Genomic DNA, 14,132 nt, shown 5'->3' with positions numbered 1-14,132 from the left:
TTTAAGAACCCAGGTTCAGATTGAACTAAATTATCTTCAATCTTTACATAAAATCAAATCATAGTTTTCTGAAGGCCCCTTAAATTATCAGATCATCATCTATTAACCCTTATTTAAAACACAGTAATTGATCTAAAAAAAGTCTGGATCCTTGTTGGTTCCTCAGCATTCTCCCACATTCCAAAGACGTACAGGTTAGGAAGTTGTGGGCATGCTGTGTTGGCGCTGGAAGCATGGTGACACTTGCGGGCTGCCCCCAGAACACTCTGTGCAAAAAGATGCATTTCACTGTGTGTTTCAATGTACATGTGACTAATAAAGATATTATTTTATCATCTAGAAGACCAACTCTTACACAGTCCATGAATCCATTCTCCACACTTTTGTTGCTAATTGAGTTTGCACATTTCATATGTAGATTTAATTACCTTGTGATTATTGTATTACCTTTGTTACGTGAACATCTAATTTCCTGCTTTATGCTGAACATTATTATTATTGTTTAGAGTGTATATACAACTCCAACCGATGTTTTCTGCCTCTTGCTGTTTCTTGGTTCCACCTAAACTAATTCTACTTCTTGATTTTCTGAGTTAAGATTATTCCCCATTATCGCCTTTATCCTTAATAAGGGCTATTCCACCTCTATTTTCATTTTGACTTTCTCTTCTATAAATTTCCTCGAATATTTAATTTAGAATCTAGTCACATTGCGCACACACATCTCTACAATGGCTACTAGATTAATCCCATTTCTATTTGTACCATTAATTCACCTACCTTATTATGTGCATGCAGGTGTGCTTTAGGATATGAGCAAGGTTTTTTAACTAACCCAAGTTTGGGAAAGATGAAGATTGGAATAATCTTCTGCATCTGAAGCATTGATAAACCCAGCCCTGCATCAGGTTATTTGCTGCTGAAACCCATATTGATGCCTATTATACTTTGAATCTTGACTATTTTGTTGCATTCACAAGCTTGTCAGCCTCAATTCTACTCTCTACAAATATAAGATCAGTTCCTTGACTCCTACCTGACACTATTCTTTTCACCATCACTTCTGTAGCAACTGACTTAGTTTGGGTTCTGATTGAGAAATACCTTCGTTTTAAAGTTCTCATCTTTGTTCTCAAATTCCTCCTGAGTTTTGCCCCTCCCTCTCTCTGTATCTCCTCTGGCCAAATGACACTTTGAAAAATCACATTTCTTTAATTATGGTCTCTTGCTCATTCCCAAATATCTTTGATGTCAAATGGCCGTAAGTTTTGGAGTTCTCTTACTAAGCCTGTTCACCCATTTTCCTCTATTTCCTTCTTTAAGATGTTCCTTGGAATTTGACTCTGACCAAGCTTTTGGTGATATGCACTAAATCTTAAATGGTTGATAATGCACCTGTGCAGTGCTTTGGGAGGTTTTGCTGGGTGCACAGGGTCTTTGAAGAGTAGACAGAAATTCTTCTGGCATTGTGGAAAACACTTTTCATTTCAACCAACACTGTCGAAAATAGGTTAAACAGCCAATTCTGTCATTTAGTGATTGTGGACTGATGCTATCTTCAGTTAGGTTGTAGACATATGTGGGGATTATGAATCAATCTTAATGAGCTGTGGGTGAAACAAGTCATTCTGTAAATGCACATTTTTCCATTTTAGCACTGAGGTTATTAATTGACCCTGCTTATAAAGCTACTCCTTTTAAATTGTATTTTAAAAAGAAAATTGAGTATTTATTACACCAGCTTAACAAAATAGCTTGTGGCCCACAAATAAGTGCAGCTTGATGATTTGTATTAATGATAGCAATTGTGAAAAGAATTATCAGAACAAAAAAAAAGATGCATTCAGCATTTGTGTCTAATTGCTGTATAATAACTGCAACAGGATCTGGGGGAATGATCTTTTCTGTGCAGAAAGTTGTAAGTACAATACAATACAATAATACAATACTGGTTGTGATCTCTAGACACCCTATTATGATTAATTCCAGGGAAATGTATCAAATCACTGCAAAGAGTACAAATTCAATGGTGTAACCATCATCTTGTCAGAGCAACTGGGGAATCAGCTTAATGACGCCATATCCCAAGGATTAATAAGGACCCTGTGTATGGTGCATTAATGATTATATGCATGTCTCTGTCCCTGTCCACCGATCCTACTGCAAAATACTGGGTGTCTCCTGAACTCACATTCCAATTGTTTTCCAAACTCTGGTGCCCATTTTTTCACCCTCTGACCCCACATTGTATGCCATTGTCTTCCCTTCCCCACCTCTGTCTATGTGACAGAATTCCACCCCTTCCCCCACAACCCTCTACTGCCTTCCACATGCAACATCCCACTTCCCATTTTTTTTTCCCCCTACCACCACCAAATCCCAAGCTACAATCCGGCAGCCTGACCACAGGACCAATCTGTTTCGGCTTGCAGTTTCCAATCTCTCAGTCCCAAAGTGGTATACCTCTGCTCTGAAAATTTGAAATTCATGACGCATGACTCGGCATCAATAACCTACTTCTATAGTGCTTTTCGTGCAGCAAAATGTCCCAGGACACCTAACATGAAATTCATGACATCTGAGGCCTTGGGCTTTGTGTGGAATTTCTGAGGTCAATGACCAAAACAATTTTTGGCACCTGCTGCTATGCAATTCTAACACATCCATTAAGGTGAACTAGAGTTTCTTAGTGCGTGTTTTCACTCCCATAACCAACCTCTTAAACTTAAATTGGAAAATTTATAAAGTCACCAGAAACAATTGCATTGTTCTTGTATGTACTTCCTTTTTGACTACAAAATTTTGTGGGGACAATAGGGAAGTTAATTTTTTTCTTCATTGATGATTGGCTGAGATTCTAAATTATGTATAAGAGTAAAGTATTTAAAGAGAATATAAATATATAGGGAAGGGTAATTAGGTTAGTAATAGCACATTGGCATGTTGGCTGACTAGCTTGCAGTGTATCCCATAATTTTTAATATAATTTGCTTTCATTTTTGGTTGAATTTGTTTTTTCTTGGTCTGACTCGGCATCAATAACCTACTTCTATAGTGCCTTTTGTGCAGCAAAATGTCCCAAGACACCTAACATGAGCATTTTCAAACAACAGAATCTTCGACTTGAAATATTAATTGTTTCATTTCCTACAGGTGCTGCCTAACCTGCTGAGTGTTTTCAACATTTTCAGTTTCTTTATTTTAGATTTCTAGAAACTACAGTATTTTTAGCTTCATTATCAAACAAAATTTGACATCATCCACATGAGATATCAGATAAAGAGGTAGCTTTTAACAGAGAGACCTAGAGAGGTATTGAAGGAATGCTCACAGCCTAGGGCCTTGATAGCAGAAGGCTCTCCTGCTTGTGGTGAAGTGATTAAATCTGGACTGCTCAAGAGGCCAGAACTAGAGCAATGCAGTTTTTTGAGGGTTATAACAATGGAGGATTTCACAGAAATAGGGAGGGTCAAGAAGATGGAGGGATTTGAAATCAATGAAAATTTTAAAGTATTGCTCAGTTGGAACTGTTATAGGTAAATAAGCACAACAGGTTTTAGGTGAAGCTGATTATGCAAGTTAAGACTTGAGTAGGAGACTTTTAGATGAGCTTATCAAGAAATTAAGTCTAGAGATGATAATGATACAGACGTGGTATTTCAGAGCAGGTGAGTTGAATTAGGTGTGGTGTCTAGCAGTGTTACAGAGGTGGAGGAAGAATTTCCTTGTGAAATTGCATACTTTTTACAATACTCATCTCATTCTTGTGATATTAAGGTCATGAACTATTCAGTTCAATTCCACAGCAGCCAGGGAAAGGATTGGAGTAAATGACTTAGGAGTAGAGTTTGTGATGCCTACCAAACATAATGACTTTGGTCTTCCCAGTATTTGGTTAAGGAGAAATTTCTGCTCATTACTAGATTTTGGATAAACAGTATGATAATTTAGAAAAAGTAGAGGGATCAAGATTGGTGAGTTAGAGCTGAATATTCAAATAAAGGGTCTTGACCCGAAATGTCAACTGTCCATCTCCCTCCACAGATGCTGCCTGACCCTCTGAGTTCCTAGAACTTCTTGTTTATTGCTAGATCTGAATGTCATTGGAGATAGACATGGAGATAGACATTTAAATGAAATTGTTGAGGGTGAACATGTAGTTGAGAAGGGACCGAGGATAGATCCTTGTAGGACACAATAGGTAACTGCATAGAAGCAAGAAGAAAAGCTATAATAGGTGACTTTAGGACAATGAGCAAATAATTAAGAATGGAACCAGGTGAGTGCAGTCCCATCCAACTGTACACTGATAGTGAGACGTTGGCTTGGATTTGTTTATTATTGTCACGTGTACTGAGATAGAGTGAGAACAATGGTGTGATCTGTGTCATAGGAGGAGATGTGACCAGAAGGGACAGATAACCTTTATCATTATGAAGTAGGATGTCATTTGATAAGAGCTATGTCACTATTACAGGGACAGGAACCTGACTGGAAGGGTTCAAATAGGAAGTGATGAAAAAGAAGGGCATGGATTTGTGAGGGACGACATAATTTACCACCTGAGAAGAAAATGAGGTTGGAAGTATGATTGTATGATCAGGGATGGATAGCTCAAGGATTGAATTGCGTTGAAGTTTGATGAAAGTAGATTTGAAGGAAAAGGGGGCCATATGTGAGCCAAGAAGAGAAGTTATTTGGACAGTAACATAGTTGGAATGTAGAAGACAAGTCTCCAGGTCAAGATAAGCTTGGAGAATCATGAGGATAAAGGACAAACAGGAAAAGTTGTGATTTCAAAGCTGGGGCAGAACATGGTAATTTGCATCAGATTACACAGCTCACGCAAAATAAATTTGGAGCAATGGTTTTAAACTTTAATTATTTGCTGAGCTTGTAGAAGAACTACATGAAAATTATTATTATTCAAAATCCTGCTTGCTTCAGATATTTTACAAATTCTTTGATACCCTCTCTGTGGATTGAAATATTCAGAAAACAATGTCAACTTCACAAAGGAAAACCAAATGATAATTGTAGAATGTTTATTTGCCTACATTAGAAATAATGTGCCAGTAGGTTAGCAAATACAGAAAGAAAGAAATTGGATCATTTTATAAATTAGAAGTAAACAGGAGAAACACCTGATCTTTAAGGGTTTCTCTTCTTTGCCTTTTAGATTCAGACATTTGGTCTGCAGGTGCCATGCAAGAAAATAGACGATTTGACAAGTGGCGTTGTGATGGCACAGGTTCTACAGAAAATGTAAGTTTAAAAGCATATTTCATCCTTTCAATTTGTACCAGACCTTCTCAAAGTATAAGCAAATGCAGGCTGAATGGGAAAATGTTGCATAAAGCAGTTGCAGTTTTTTTTAGATATATTAAACTGCATAATGAGAAATCCTAACTGAAAGGTAAGAGTTTTGTTTGTTTTCATGTTAGTTATTTTCTTCTGTAACTGAATTTCAAATCCAAAATAATGGTAAACATGATGTGTCTTCATTTGTTTACAGTAATCGAGATAATAATGTATCTTGATTTCTTGTACTGTGAGACCTTTTTATTTTTATAGCAATATGTTTTAGTGTCAGACTTTAGTTTTTAATTTTGTCTGCTAAAAATGACAGTAAATGTGAACACACGTAATGTTTGTAGCTATTACAATTGGAACGAAGAAGTGCTATTTTACTTTTTTCAGATGATTTAGCATCTTGAAAATATATATCTTTTAAATTTTCAGAGACCAATCATGGTTTGATGATACCTGGATAAATCGTATCAAGACAGAAGTGGGGGACAACTGGAGACTAAAGGTTTGTTACCCTTTGTTTCTTCTGAAGCTAAGTGAGATAGCTTTAAGAAACACTGGAGCATGGGCTGGCAGGAAAACGTGATTTTAAATTCCTTGAAATCTATTGCCTATTAGCTTTCATGCACTTTCAGAATAGTGAAGCCTAAAACCTTCTCCAAATACAGTCGATGACTTGTTAAGCAAATAACTGTAATACATTATTTGAATCCAGTAGTCACCAGATCAAGTTAAGCTGCACTGTTAATCAAGTAATTTGATTGAAATTCTTTGTGAAGCTTCAGTGCAGGGAATAATCTTGGTGCCATTTTTGCCCAAATCTATAAGTATTTGACATTGTGGTCAGTCCAGATTTGTTTCCCCACTTCCCTGGCCTCCTCCCATACATAAAAAGAATTGCTTATGAGCTTGAAGTGTTAAATTATCAATCTTTTTTGTTATAGCTTATTTAAACTTTTCTTTACAGGTTAGCAATTTGAAGAAAATTTTAAAAGGGATTCTGGATTACTATCATGAGGTGAGATGATTTAGTTGCTACTCATTTTTAATAAAGTTTAGCAATGATCACCACAAATAGAAAGTTGGAATTTTGAGTTTCTGTAATCTGTAGAAAATGGCTAGTCATGATGTAAAAGGGAACTGATTATCTAAAATTTGAAATGTCCTCTGGTATGTGCATTGGTTGTTTATAAATTCAATGAGATTATTTGCAAAGTAGAACAGGTAGTGTCACGGTTGGTGTAATGCTATTACAGCGCCAGTGACCGAGGTTCAATTCCCATTGCTGTTTGTAAGGAGTTTGTACATTCTCCCTGTGTCTGTGTGGGTTTCCTCCGGGTGCTCTGGTTTCCTCCTACGTTCCAAAGATGTACAGGTTAGGAGTTGTGGGCATGCTCTGTTGACGCCAGAAGAGTGACAACACTTGCAGGCTACCCCCAGCACATTCTCAGTAATGCAAAAAGATGCATTTCACTGCGTGTTTCGATGTATGTGTGACTAATAAATACATATTTTGTATCTTATTTATAATGGTTGAGTGTCACTAAGCTAGTAGTTATTCTAGTTATGCTGTTTTCTGATTTTCTGAGATCAGAATGCCATGGTGACCTCTTCCATGCTATTTTCTTCCAGTCATCATTAAAGTGACTGTTCATGCTCATGTGAACTAAGTCTTCACCCTACCATAGCAACAGTTGCTATTTTTCAGTTCACAGTCAATAGGCATCAGATTGTATGGAAGTAAATAGATGCCGTGTGATCCTCTCATTATATAATTAAGTACCAAAAAAAAGCCTAAATAATCCTGCATCATTTTAAGCTGTTTCAGATTCTGTGCATTCCAGTTAGATGCCCATGTACAGAGTCTACTGTGTATTTTTTTATTGCAATTTCCATATGATTATGACTTTTACACATGTATTTGGACATCCAGAGCTATAGTTTTTAATCATCTGGGTGCTGATGCCACTATCAAGGCTGGTGTTTACTTCCCATGCATAGTTTTCCATTGGAGAAAATAGTTGGGTTTTTACTTGCTCTACTGCAGTTTATGAGGTGAAGTCCTTAGTATTTTTTTGTAATCTGTCTGCCTTGCTCCATCTCCATGTCACTGTCAGGGTACTTGGGAGGGGCAACAACTGCTAGTTTTGTCACTGATGCCCATAACTCATAAATTAATGAAAACAAAATTAACTGCACAGAATTAAATTTTAGATAAATTTTTCACATATTACCTTTACACTGTTTGCTGTCAAGCACCAACTTTGCTTTTAAGATAACAAAGCTCATTGTTTTCTTTAAATTTTAAATGACAAGAACTCCTTGGTATGTATAATAATTTTGATCTGATTGAACAATGTTGCTGATACTTATATATCTGTCATGTTCAATAGGCCTAAACGTGAAGGCAGCCCAATGGTAGGGAATTTTAAAGAAACATTGTACCTGAAGAACAAGTTAGAATTATAATACTTACAATTAAAAATACAAATTTTGCAGAGTTGTCTGTAATCTTTTTTTCTTCTTTGGATAAATTAAGAAAATGCCTTCAGCCAATAATTGATTCATATTTTTATACAGCAGGCATAAATAATGTTGAATTTTATTTTAATCCCTTTACAGGTGCTGGGGCAACAAATTACTGATTTCCCTCTGCCAGATGTTAATTTGATAGGAGAACACTCAGATGCAGCAGAACTTGGCCGAATGTTACAACTCATTCTTGGCTGTGCTGTCAACTGTGAGCAGAAACAAGGTAACACTAGACAAGATTACATGTTAATATCCTGTTTGAGTGTCCTTTCTATGTATAGATTGGTCATTGTGTTTAGCTACAGAGATTTCACAGGATAGAGCAATTTTTGGTTGTGAAGTATTTTGGGATATGATGATGTCTCGAGGATATGATGATGTCCTATTTTCGATTGCAGTACACTTAATATAACATTTATATTTAGATGTGAATGTTTAGAATGAACAATGGAAAAGAATAAGCTATATGAAGGAAATATATGAAGAGGATAATAAGACAACTCATTGGGACATAGTAAAGGATTTCATAAATATGTTAATAAGAGTAAGAGAGAGTTGGGCCAATTAAGACATGAAAAGGAATTTCTTTTGGAAGGTGAGGAATGGTAGTATTACTAGATAAGTACTTTGGTTTAGTTTTCAAAGAAGAATATGGAATTGGTAACTGAAGAACAGATAAAGGGAATCAAGGAAGTCGTATAGGATAACGATGAATAAGTACTAGAAATATAGGTGAAACGTAGTGAGAAAAAGTCTGAATGTTATGGAAATGAGAGAGCTGATAACAGTCTCATTAGCACTTTTTAATAGTTTTGGCTATTTTGGCTAATCATGCCGCCAAGCTAAAAGTCTGTTTATAGCAACTGTATTTACCATGAAATGCCACAGAAACTAACTCTTGTATCTCACATTTGTATATCAATCTTATCAACATGCAAGTTGCACATGGTTATATTACTACAATTAGGCCAGCTGGATGTATGGAACTTCAGTTGGCTGGCGGTTAATCATCTCTAGTCTAGGTCCCAGCAGTCAAGAATGCACCAACTATAATGCTTCTTGCACAACATGCCTACTTTTGGTTGCAGAATATAATGTATTCAAAACATCATGCACTTTTATCTGTACTTCAGGCAGCAAGCTTTATCTCCTTAAGATTTTATGTTGATTGATCATCGATTATGGGGAGAAGCGAGCAGTTGTCATTAATGCAAAACAGATTAAACCAGAAAAATATGGTTTGTCAACAACTCGTAAGCTGAAGAGGATCAAAAGGAAGAGTTTGGAGAAACTGATGGATCAGAGTTTGAAATGGGAAAGTATAGATATCTGCCAAAAAATTAAAGCATATAGGAAGAAGGCAGCAGAATGAATTATGTGGATTGCTTGAAGAAAGCAGGCTGAAAACCACTGCCTATAATTCAGAGGACAGCTTTCCCCATAAGCTAATTTTTGAGCAATAATCTAAGTGGTATTAGCTGAGGGAGCTCATTTGGCCAGAGTGTTGGAACGTTGAATGAACTGTGTTGCTAATCAAAAGTAAGTGAACTAGTTCTCATATTCTCATTTTTCTTATGACATAGAAGAAAGCCATTCAGCCATCAAGTCGATGTTAGCTGTCAGCACAGTCCCATTACCCCCCCACCCCCTTATTTTCCCTATAACCTATTCTCTCTTGATGGTCACCAGCACTTCCTAGTTCTCCTGCCATCTGTCTACAATAGAGGCAATTTACAGATGCCAGTTAACCCATCAGCACGTCCATGGGATGTGTGAGGAAACCAGAGCACCTGGAGGAAACTCGTGGTCACAGGGAGAATATGCATACTCCACCCAATTGTAGCAGAGGTCAGGATTGAACCAGGTTACTGAAGCTGTGCTCTAATATCTATTCTAAATGACTCTTTACATTCTCTCAGTAGAGCTTAAGGGCATCAACCTACTTTGGAAGTTTTAACCTGAAGTCTGAAACTAGGAGAGTCTCTTGAGGAGGTCGTTATGTCCTCAAAATTTATGTAGAGCAATAGAAAATGTTGCATGAAAGGTCGAAGATCCTCTGCTCTGATGAAGGGTCTTTGAGCTGAAGCATTAACTTTGTTTCTCTTCCCACAGCTGCTGCCTAACCTGCTAAGTATTTCCAGCATTTTCTGTTTTTATTTTAAATTTCCAGCATTTTATTTTTATTTCCATGTTGCCTGAAAGCATTGTTTCCCTTTTATGACACGTGTCACCATTTTCAAGATGCATGTGATGCATAACACAGAAAAGTTTGAAAACACCTTCCTAGGTTTTGTGCTACTGCCAAATCTTGTTGTGGAAAGTTGCTTAAGACTGAAGGTTACCAATTCAAAAAATAGGAAACTTAATTTTTAAAATTTAAAGAATTGTCTTCAAAAGAGGCATTTCTCTTCAGGTTCTTTTGTTCTTGAGTACTACACCAAAAACTTATTCAAGAGCCAGATTGTAGATATTCACTGATTCATTGGGCTCAGCTACATGAGGAAATGTTTGCTTACTTATAACGTGTAATTGAATATTATATTTATCATCAGTTAAGTAGCAAAAATTCAATGTTTTTCAGAACAAATACAAACAATCATGATGATGGAAGAATCTGTTCAGCACGTTGTCATGGCAGCCATTCAGGAGGTATGTTGTACTTGCATGTCTCCTGTTTCCAAATTATCAAATGTTTCTTATTGCCGTGCTACACTTCTTTCATTCTGTTGAAGGCTGGTGAATTTAAATGCTGCTTGAGGCAATTTTTGGCTATAGACTCATTGCTGTCCTAACACAGCTGAAAATGTACTTTCAGCTGAAGTTTTGAAAGTATTTAACTTCCTTGATCACTATACTATTTGTAAGTTGTGATATCACTAATTCCCAACTTTTAAAGCTGCCAATATTATCAAAAACGAAACTCCCCAGGCTCTTCTACCCTTGCAAACTTTAGCTTCATTTCTAGTCTCCTTCTCTCCTGTCCTTGAATGTACTAGCACCTCAATGATCCATACTTATCTCTCTTGTAACTTTCCATTTGAATCACTGCTTCTGTCACCAAAATACCCTAACCAAAATCACGAGTAAAAATGTTGGTCTAGTACAACATTTCTCACTTCCTTCTCTACCTTTTAATGCAGTCAACTGCAGTATCTTCCTATAAAGCTTCTTCTGCATTGACCAGATGGAATGCTGTTGCTTGCTTCCCTTGTTAACTATTCCATCATGGCAGTATCATTTCTAGCTTTGTTCTTTTTCTTCTCCATGCCATTTTCTTATGTGTTATTTGGCAACAGCATCCATTTGCACAGAACTACTTTCTTTGCAAATATCAAAGTCATAAGGCTGACACAAACTTTGCAGTCTCCACATCATCTTCAACTGACTTTAGTTTCCATTTGTATATTTCTGTTACGAAGACTGCCTCCTTTGCCCTCCATTGCATTTCCTGCCTCCTTTCTCTTCCATTGCATCAATCTGTGCAATGGAAGCTATGCAATGGATGCTATTAAACATACCAGCTGCATGCCCTCAGGCTAAAATTTGATTGGCCCTCTGAACCAACTGCAAACATGCTTTTTTAGGCATCAACCCAATTTTTAAGTATATTGATAAATTTAACAGTGATTAAGTTTACAAAATTTGAGGTCTTGTTCAAAATTGCATCCACCGCAATTTCGTCTGAGGAGGGGAGGATTTGGAACTTTGATTCTTTTAATTTCTCCCTTGATTTCTAGAGCTTGAGAAGGTGTATATATGTCCTCACAAAGGCTCGATGAAGTTAAATAGTTTGTTTACTTTGACCCTTATTTTAAATGGGAACAGCTTGAGCCATTTTTTTTAACTTGCATTTGATTGATTAATTTTTAACAGTTCAATTTGCATTTTATATTTACAGCTCATGAGTAAAGAAACACCAGCATCAATTGGAAATGATGCTTATCTGGATCTTGATCGCCAGGTAGGAGCATAGATATAGGAGTAGGTCAGTCAGCCTCTTGAGTCTGATTAACCTTACAATTAGATCATGATTGGTTTGTACCTCAACACATTTTATCAGTTTTTGTTTCATATTGCTTTGTACTTATTTCAGTATCAAAACCTGCAATTCCCCTTGCATACACCATATTTTAAGGAGAATGTTTTAGGCTTCTTCCACGCTTTGTGCAAGTAAGTTATTCTCAATTTCACTTCTATATGATATGGAAGTTGCTCTGCATTTATCCTATCACCACTGATTGAGATTTGATAGGACAGATACAGAATGACTGTAATACCATGTAGGAATTATCAAATCATCCACGAATTACAATTTTTGAGACATTCCAACATTCCAATAGCCGCCTTTATTTTTATATCATGAAGTAGTTTTTATTGATTTCTGTGCACTCCTTACTCCTTCATAGTTCTTGGTTCCCCAGCATGAGGAAAATATCCAATTTGTTTTTCACAGCAAAAGCAAACTCAGATTTTCAGAGGACACCAAACTGGTTGTGATTGTACGAAACTTGGAATGGATGTTAAATACAGAAGGAACTGGAAAGGTTCCATAACAATTTGATGAGGACACATCCTATGTCCTGAGATGAAATAAACTGTTCTAACATAAGCTACTTGTGGCAATTACAAGTGAAGATATCTGGCGGAAGAAAAGCTAAATAAAATCTTGGGTTGTATAATCAGAAGGAGAAAGCAGAAATCTCTGAAATAATTAAGTTCTAATGTCCAACCATCATCATAAACTACAGAAACCAGACATGTATATCATTGGAGAAAAGGCTTCAGGTTAACTTAAATGCAAATATTTAAAATTCTAAAGAGCCTCAACAACATTTACATCCCTATGTTTGACATGGTTAGAGATCCTCGTACACAATGCTGTAGAAAGCTCTTTGAAGTAGGGAAATGAAAAAAGATTGGTGTGGAAGTTTTTAAGTACATTTTAGCAACGCAAGAGGGCTGATGAATGGCTAAATGGCTGGGAGAAAGAGATTATTATCCAGAGAAAATCACTGACCAATGAATATGAGAAGTAATGTGCGATGTATCTAAGCACGTGGGTTCTTATCAACTTGGACTTTGTAGGTAGAAACTCAAGCTGCACATTAAGGTGAAGTTTAATAAGATCCTGTAAGGTGTACAAAGAAAATGCTTAACAATGGATTTGGACATCAGCAAAGGTTGGCATGAATATGCATTCAAACTCCACTAGATAATTGATTCTGTCCATTTTTGCTGTGTTCTCTTGACCATAGTCTGTTTTCTCTGATATGTCTGAAGATGTCATGATTTCACTCTGTTTAAGTCCCTTTTTGTCACTGATCTATGTTTCTTAAAAAAAATTTGTATAACAAGTTATAGTTACATTGCTCTGTAATCATTGGTCTCTTTTCAGTTTCTGTCTTTCCATTGCTGATTTTGCACTCCATTTCCATTGCATTCTTCAATCTTGTGACTTTGCCTACTTAATGACCATATAGTTTTGGCCAGTTTCTCTTCGTAGCCTTTCTGAATAACAAATGGGCAACTGATTTTGTTAACTGTTACTATGTAGAAAAGACCATTTTAACAAAAAGATATTTACACACTGTCTCAGTTCTGCAGCAGCTCCTAGGGCAATTACAAAACAAATGTCCTTAGTGCAGTTAACAGAAACACTTGCACATATCTGGTCTGTGTATTAGGTATAGAATTCCTTAACCCTTAAGTCACATTGCCAAGCTTTCCATCATATCTAATGATTATAATTTTACAACTATTCACAAATAAAAGATAGTGGTTTATTCCGTACCATTGCCCCCACCTCTAAGTTGAAGTATCATAATACTGAATGCTCACCATTAATCTATTAACAGATGTGTTACTTCTAGGCCACGAAGTCCTTAATTTGAACAAAATTAACAAAGTCCACTTTCACTTAACATCATCAATGTGGCATAACATTTCACAGTTTTTATTGATATAGGCATAGGATACTGATGGCCATTAATTTCTTATACTTTTCTCGAATTGATCTCTTTAGAGAACGTGTATATTAGCAGGCTGATTAATACCACGAACTGTATGGTTGCTAATGCTTTGGAGGTAATCTTGATCAAACTATGTGCTTTAGTGTCTGTGCCAATATCCCAGCACTTAGTCTCTAGAATGTCTCTGGAATATCTCTGGAGTATACTTGATTGTATTAGGGTATAGTAGTACATACATGATTGTTCTATCTCATCTTGTGATTTGGATGGATATTCAGGTAGAGGTGAAATATCATAACCAAGTTGATGAATACATTATCT

General features: G+C 36.4%; 1 protein-coding gene across 6 annotated transcripts in view; it reads left to right on the top strand.

The window, feature by feature from the left end:
• The window catches only part of hook3 (hook microtubule-tethering protein 3), a 66,816-nt gene that overhangs the window by 5,196 nt on the left and 47,488 nt on the right, over positions 1–14,132 (top strand). For all 6 annotated transcript variants that reach the window (XM_052036099.1, XM_052036075.1, XM_052036083.1 and 3 more), the window contains exons 2-7: positions 5,180–5,265; positions 5,743–5,815; positions 6,278–6,328; positions 7,933–8,065; positions 10,424–10,491; positions 11,741–11,803. In XM_052036099.1, coding sequence (XP_051892059.1) covers positions 5,180–5,265; positions 5,743–5,815; positions 6,278–6,328; positions 7,933–8,065; positions 10,424–10,491; positions 11,741–11,803 — 474 coding nt within the window. The remainder of the gene's footprint in view (positions 1–5,179; positions 5,266–5,742; positions 5,816–6,277; positions 6,329–7,932; positions 8,066–10,423; positions 10,492–11,740; positions 11,804–14,132) is intronic.

This window comes from Pristis pectinata, chromosome 2 (genome assembly GCF_009764475.1).
Source record: "Pristis pectinata isolate sPriPec2 chromosome 2, sPriPec2.1.pri, whole genome shotgun sequence".
Taxonomy (NCBI): Eukaryota; Metazoa; Chordata; class Chondrichthyes; order Rhinopristiformes; family Pristidae; genus Pristis; species Pristis pectinata.
The sequence above is the reverse complement of the archived record's forward strand: the minus strand, read 5'-3'. Positions and strand labels throughout refer to the sequence as shown.